Source organism: Peromyscus californicus, unplaced genomic scaffold (assembly GCF_007827085.1).
Source record: "Peromyscus californicus insignis strain IS unplaced genomic scaffold, ASM782708v3 Scaffold_15__1_contigs__length_86483966, whole genome shotgun sequence".
In the NCBI taxonomy this organism is placed as follows: Eukaryota; Metazoa; Chordata; class Mammalia; order Rodentia; family Cricetidae; genus Peromyscus; species Peromyscus californicus.
The window spans coordinates 63,906,936-63,914,196 of record NW_026294447.1 but is presented as its reverse complement, the minus strand read 5'-3'; the positions used below and the strand labels follow the sequence as shown (position 1 = coordinate 63,914,196).

At 41.4% G+C, this 7,261-nt stretch overlaps 1 pseudogene and 1 gene segment (V, D, J or C); both read left to right on the top strand.

Annotated features, from left to right (window-relative positions):
- The first annotated feature begins 5,848 nt into the window (after positions 1-5,848).
- On the top strand, positions 5,849-5,984 carry LOC128111367 (uncharacterized; annotated as a pseudogene).
- Positions 5,985-6,422: 438 nt separating this feature from the next.
- Positions 6,423-6,898, top strand: LOC128110549 (immunoglobulin heavy variable 3-23-like). The segment is given in 2 exon segments: positions 6,423-6,468; positions 6,576-6,898. Coding segments are annotated over 2 exon segments (369 nt in total).
- Positions 6,899-7,261: the final 363 nt, after the last annotated feature.

Here is a 7,261-nt window from a genome sequence, read left to right as displayed (position 1 = left end):
AAGTGACCATTTCTCTTTGCATTTAAACCTAGGGCCTATGCTGAGACACTTTGCTCAGTCTTGGTGCAGAGAGGAGGGGACTGGACCTGCCTCAACTGAATTTACCAGGCTGGGCTAACTCCCTAAGGGAGACCTTGCCATGGAGGAGGTGGAAATGGGGGGTAATTGGGGGAAGGGTTAGGGGTGGGAGGGAGGACAGGGGAATCCGAGGCTGATATGTAAAATTAAATTAATTAGAAAATAAAAATATTTATAAATAAATAAATAAATAAATAAATAAATAAATAAATAAATAAAATGCATAGGAGGCCACAGCACCCATCCAGAATCTGAGCCTTATGCTCCTCTGTGCCTAACACAAATTACTCTTCATTCAGGAGCATGAAAGAGCACACAAAATAAGGTTAGAAGTATGCATTATCTCATTTTGTAAAAGTTGAATACATGGGAAATCCTAGACAATTAATGTTGGGTGTTACAATATTCTGTTATAGGCAGTTTAAACAACCAGTATGAATGTATAGTAATGATTTCACGCTGAAGAATTTCAAAGTGTGTTGTTCATTCTGGATGTGTGGTCCAGCAAAAGTTTCAGTCTCTTAGAGTGTAAGAGATGTTTTTATCATAATGTATTACCACAAAAGCATAACTTGAACTCATTTATTGACACAATGTATGTACATGTGAATTGTCAATAGTTCTGAAATTATGCATTATACAGTATTCCCTAGTCTATTTGCTACCTTCCCAGTCTCAGTCCTCTGACCTACACTCTAAAGTCTTTATAGAATGTGGACCTACACTGATACAGCATGTTCTCTCACATTCCACTGGGTAGCTGGTGGTGACAATTTTATAGATCATGGGATTTTGGATAAATATGTGAATAACAACCAGCATGGAGAACGTGAATATTTGGTAATCTCAAGGGTTTAAGTCAATAAGAATACTTGTTATCTCAGAACAATAACATTTCATGCTCCTCTAGCAGGCATCCCCCCATGACAAATATCAATGTTATGTGTTTAATATGTATGCAACCATGTGGGGAATGCATTGTTTCAGGCAAGAAACCAATAGGGAAATTCTATGTTAAAGATTATGCAAACCCATATTGAGTTTTAAACACTATTTCAAATACCTATGATTTCATAGAACATCCTCCTGTCTTCCTCCAACTGGAAAGCAGGGATTGATTAGGAAGCAGAAGAATCTTCCACTTCAGGCTTCTGCATTGAATGGGACTCTCCAATGAACTGGGGAGGCATCTGTCAAATGAATGTGAGACCTTGATTCAAGGACATGTCTGATATCTGCGGGGTGAGACATTTTAAAGTACCCAGCACCTCATACTGCATGTGGGAGAGAACTCCAGAAAGAGTTCTGAATGGCTGAAAGATTGAAAAGTGAATCCCTAAGATTGAGATATGCTCTGGAAAATTTTCTTTCAAATCACAGATTCTACTTTACTTTCTGCTCAGAAGAAGCAAAAGATTCCTATGAGAGCTAATACTGCATAGTTATCATTCAGGGGTGCTATGTAAATCACAGTACTCCCTAATGCTGTGGGATGTTCTGTATGGCAAATGTGTTGTTGATTTGTCAATAAATAAATCACTGATTGGCCCGTGGCCAGGCAGGAAGTATAGGCGGGACAAGGAGGAGAATAGAGCTGGGAAGTGGAAGGCTGAGTGAGAGAGACACTGCCAGCCGCCATGATGACAAGCCGCATGTGAAGATGCCGGTAAGCCACGAGCCATGTGGCAAGGTATAGATTAATGAAAATGGATTAATTTAAGCTATAAGAACAGTTAGCAAGAAGCCTGCCACGGCCATACAGTTTGTAACCGATATAAGTCTCTGTGTTTACTTGGTTGGGTCTGACGGCTGTGGGACTGGCGGGTGAGACAGATTTGTCCTGACTGTGGGCCAGGCAGGAAAACTCAAACTACACCCTAAAATATATATTTGAAGTACTTTGTACTGGGGGATTCAAGGAAGAACATAAATTTCATTTTCTTGTTTGTTTTAAGCAATAACAATATTTTTTGGTATAAAAAATATACATTTCAAATTTTAATTTGGTAAAATCTGAATATCAGAGGCATTATTTCATATTAAATAGCATATTTTATGTATCATAGAGCAAATGATATCGAATCACAGATTTACACTCTATGTGAGTTTATGAAAACATTTCTAGCAGACCTCGTGGAGGACTCAGGAGAACCTGAGCTCTGGAATCTCTGTCTGTAACTACAGAAGTCTCAAAACTCAAATATTATTCTATTCTCATGATGGGGAAATGCATTCTTGGTAGAGGGAAGTGTACAATTCTCTGCTCATAGGAGGCTGAGCAACTAGGACAGAGACAGGTGTGCTTTTCTTTCTATTTCAGCTTCCCAAAGTCAGGATTCCTGTCTGTCACCCATGGGTCCTTGATTAGTTTTCAGTGTGGTGACTGTCAAGGCATTTGGACCTGGCCTGCTAAACCCATCACAGGGACCGTCTTCACCTGAGCTGTCTCTGACTATTCTACTACAAGCTGATACCTACTGGCACTGGATTTTCCACGATTCAGAAAACGGGATACACTGTTGGGAAATGAAATTATTGTGGAGTCAGAAAACAAAACTTCTCCCTGTTCAGCCTCATCTCCACTTCCAGGAGACCTTATCATATGTCAGCTAGAACCCTTCCCTTGAAGGATACAAGATTTGACAGAGATCACTGCAGTTAGTTCCTCAAATCTATGCTACTCTCCTGGGAATCCTGAAGAAACAGAAACGACACAATTTGAAGACCCTCTCAAATCACCCTGAAGACAGTTTATCTCATAAAAGAAAGAATTCCTCAATTAAAAACTCAGACCTAATAATATTTTCTCATGGGAGCCTGTGACATGGCTCTTCATTCTGAGTCTCACCCCAAATCAGTATAGAGTGACGTGTCCTGGGGAAGAGGCAGGAATGGAGGGATGGAACGACATGAAAGCAGGGCCCTAGAATACAGTGTCTAGAATTCTCTCTGTCTTTGGGTATTTACAGGCATGGGTCCTTTATTACAGGAGGGCTACATGAAACAGCCCACAGCAGATAAACAATAAATATAAACACAACAGTTCAAAAATTTAAAACATTATTTACACAGAAATACAGTCTATAGAATTTGTGCAGCTTTATTTTTCAACACTGGGTATCACACACCTGTTGTTTTTTCATGAATCAGCACTAAGCTACATCTATGAAACCAATTTCTTCAGTTTAATATCTGGATTCAACATTCATAAGCTTTGTTACTCTGTCTAAAATTATCAACATTGGATTATGATGTTCTCTGTGGAGCACATAAGGTATGGGGTGATTATGTTAAAAAACATGTTAAGATGGGACTTTGAATTATATCACAAATGCATAATCGATAATTCTTTAATTCTTTTCCTATTACTTATTTTGTCTCCTTCATCTACTCTAGGCATTCACATATTTAATCCGCCCAATGCAGAGTTCATAATAGAATAGCAGGGAATGCATACAAGGCCTCCCTGTGCTCTTGAAAAACAGCCCATCCCTGACCCTGCAGCTCCTGCAGAGGAGCCCAGCGCTGGATCCCCAAGTCTTCTCATTCAGTGATGAACACTGAACCCAGACCACTCACCATAGCATCAGGTCTGAGCTGAGATTACCTTGCTGATTTGTAAAAAATTTAATTAAAATGGCTTTTTTTCTGAGATTTTTTTTAACCTGAGTACTGTACCCATCAATATCCACACTTGTAGCCATCCCTCACTCCATCTCAAGTTCATTACTTCTTCACATTTAACTAATACTTTTACATGTGTGTATGCTTTTCTCTGTGTGTGAAGCATTTGAGCCCAGTTAATGTCATGTATATGTACATGTGTTTAGAGCTGACCATTGGGATTGAATTACCTATTAGGGAGCTTGTTCTTGGAGGAAACAGGCTCTCCCTCTCTCAGCAGTCATTGATTATCTAAAGCTCTTTATTGAAGGGTGGGGAACTGAGAAGTTACCCCTATATTGTGGACATCTAGTTTATTCAACAATATTGTCAAGATTTCATGGTTACAGCATCTCTGTCCTGTTTAGAAGATACCATCTCACAGTGACATCCTAGTCCTGTAGATCTTACAATCTTCCTGTCCCCTCTTCCAGGATTTTCACTGAGCCTTAGGTGAAGGGTTTGCATTGAAGATGTAGCAACAGTATTTGGGCATCCCAGGGTCACTTGTTCTCTGCATGTTTACCTGATAGGGATCTCTGTAATAATCTCCATCTGCAATTAAAAAACAAAAGCTTCTTTGAGGAGGGAGTGGAAGCTTTTATATGAGCGTATAAGGATAAGTTTTCTAACACAGTTAGAAAATATATTTGTGTCTTGCAGACAGGTCACCATTGTAGGTCAAAGGGATTGTAGTTGGGTTGCTGTTTACATTTCTCCTTTGGTAGCATGCACAGTATCTTTTGTCAGAGCAACCAACCAATATCTGGTTGTAATTCTGACTGACTGACTAAGATTGGATCCATTCCCAGCACAGCTCAGTTGGCCAAGAACCTGAGACTAGGTAGACTACTGTTCTGCTAAAGGAGGAATGGCGATGAAAGATTCTGTAATGTCAGGCAGTTGGGCAGCACTTGGATGCAAGAACCCTGAGGAGGAGGAGGCCTATTGGGTAAGAAATAGCCATGTCTACTCAGCAGTGGAGAGAAGCACGGCCACTTGAGATGTGGGAAAGAGCAAAGACAACATGATGTGAAGGGGAGGGATGTCCCAGGAAGAGAGCAGGCTGTAGGGAAGAAGGGGCTGGACTCCCTAGTGGTGCTGGGAGGGGAGTCTCTAAAGGCCATGCTGTACTTCTCTGTAAGAGCAGACCTAGCTCCTCGGGAGAGAAAGACAACTCCTTGAGGATCTGGAGAGCAGAAGAATGTGGCAGGGAAAGAAATGAGCCTACCTGGTGTCTTAGGGAAGTGACAGAAGACCTGGGAGTGCCTTTGGGATGGGCAGGAGAAGGCCTGCATGTTGGATTGGGTAGGTCAGTCCTGGAGGATCTAAATGGTAAACATAAGTCTTCAGTGTGTCTTAATTATTGACCAAAGAATAAACTCAGATAGTAGTTATATCTATATTATAGTTCTTTTATTTTTCGAGAATCAATTTTTTTTTTGCCTGCTGTACTGAGCTGTTACTGCTTCATCCACATTTTGTAATTCAGTTTTATGTATTATTTCACTATAGACATAACCTTATATAACATTGCTTAAATTGTCATATTTTAGTTTTTCTTCTTTGAATTTTCTATTAATTTATTGTATAAGTTCTGCTAAGACATCAGAGGAGTTTACATGTACAAAGAACAATAAAGGTATGGCTTCCCATGGAGAATTAGCAAAGCCTGGTACATTCAGTTGAAGCAGGCCCAAGCCCCTCCCCTGCATCAAGGCTGTGCAAGGTAGGACTATTGGCTCCAAAAAGCCAGTTCATGCACCAGGGATAGATCCTATTCCCACTGCCAGGGGGCCCTTAAACAGACCAATCTACACAACTGTCTTGCTTATGGAGAGGGTTGAAAGCAGAGAAATTCTCCCACAGCTTGGCCTGGTGCTTGGTTGTATATCTTTGCATCTGCTTCCATCAGTTACTGGATGAAGGCTCTATGATGATAGTTAGGGTATTCACCAATTGCCAGGGTAGGCCAGTTCACGCCCCCTCAGCATTATTGCTAGTAGTCTAATCTGGAGTCATCTTTGTGGGTTCCTGGGAATTTCCCTAGCACCAGGTATCTCCCTTACCCCAGAATGTCTCTCTCTATCAAGATATCTCTTTCCAAAAAAAGAAAGAAAGGAGAGAAGGTTAGCACTCCTCTTGACAAGGATGGAAGAGGCCCTTGGTCCTAACAACACACATATGGCTAAGGCATTGCCACCCACTTCATTCCTTCTTTTGACTTCCTTCCTTCCTTTTCTCCTTCCTTCCCTCCTTCTTTCCTTCCTTCCCTCCTTCCTTCCTTTCTTCTCTTTTTCTTTTTCAGACACAACTCATGTAGCCCAATCAGAACTCAAACCTGTGATTCTCCTGCTCCCATCTCTTGTCTATCATTCAGTGCTGAGGATGAACACATGAACACTTTCGGCATGCAAAACAGTACTCTTATCAACTGAGCTGTGTTCCATTAGTGACGGTGAAAATGACAATACGTGATGCTATAAATTGACTTTGGCCTTTATTGCATCTCCTCTAAGGCTCCTACCCCTGACTTCATGATATAGCAGGAAGACATGCAAATAATGTTCACCTCTGCTCATGAAAACCAGCCCTGACCCTACAGCTCTGACAGAGGCACCCAGATCTGGATTCACAGGTCCTCTCATTCTGTGATCATTACTGAGCCCAGAACATCTAACATGGAGTTGAGACTGAGTTTGGTTTTCCTTGTTGCCCTTTTAAAAGGTAACTTATAGATAAGAAAAGATACTCAGTGTGTGAGTGGACATGAGTGAGAGGGACAGTGGACATGTGTGGCAGTTAACTGATGAGGGGATTCTCTGTGTTTGCAGGTGTCCAGTGTGAGGTGCAGCTGGTGGAGTCTGGGGGAGGCTTGGCGCAGCCTGGAAGTTCCTTGAAACTCTCTTGTGCAGCCTCTGGATTTACTTTCAGTAGCTATTTCATGAGTTGGTTCCGCCAGTCTCCAGGGAAGGGGCTGGAGTGGGTTGCTGAAATTGGAAACAAAGCTAATAATTATGCAACATACTATGCGGAGTCTGTGAAAGGCAGATTCACCATCTCAAGAGATGATTCCAAAAGCAGCCTCTACCTGCAAATGAGCAGTTTAAGAGCTGAAGACACTGCCATTTATTACTGTGCAAGACACAGTGAATGATCCTCAGTGTGAACCCATTCAGAAAGCTCCCTGTTGGAGTGCTAAGAACCAACAGGGGGCGCACAGCACACATGGAACCAGGGACATTGTGGGAACAGGTGCAGACATAATAGAGTGCTGGTTTCTTGGAACTCAGTTGTCACTCCAACTAATGATTTCTCGGAATGCTCTGTACATTTATGTTCTGTGAAACTGTGAAAACAGGGTTCTGTTTGCCATAATATAAAATATATACACCACTGTCGAACATGAACTGACTGCCTTAAATCACCACTGGGAGTAAAAATGACTCCACTGAGGTTACCAGGATCAAATGTTTAAGAAGGTCCACAGTATTAGCGATGTTTCTCCTTCATGGGATTC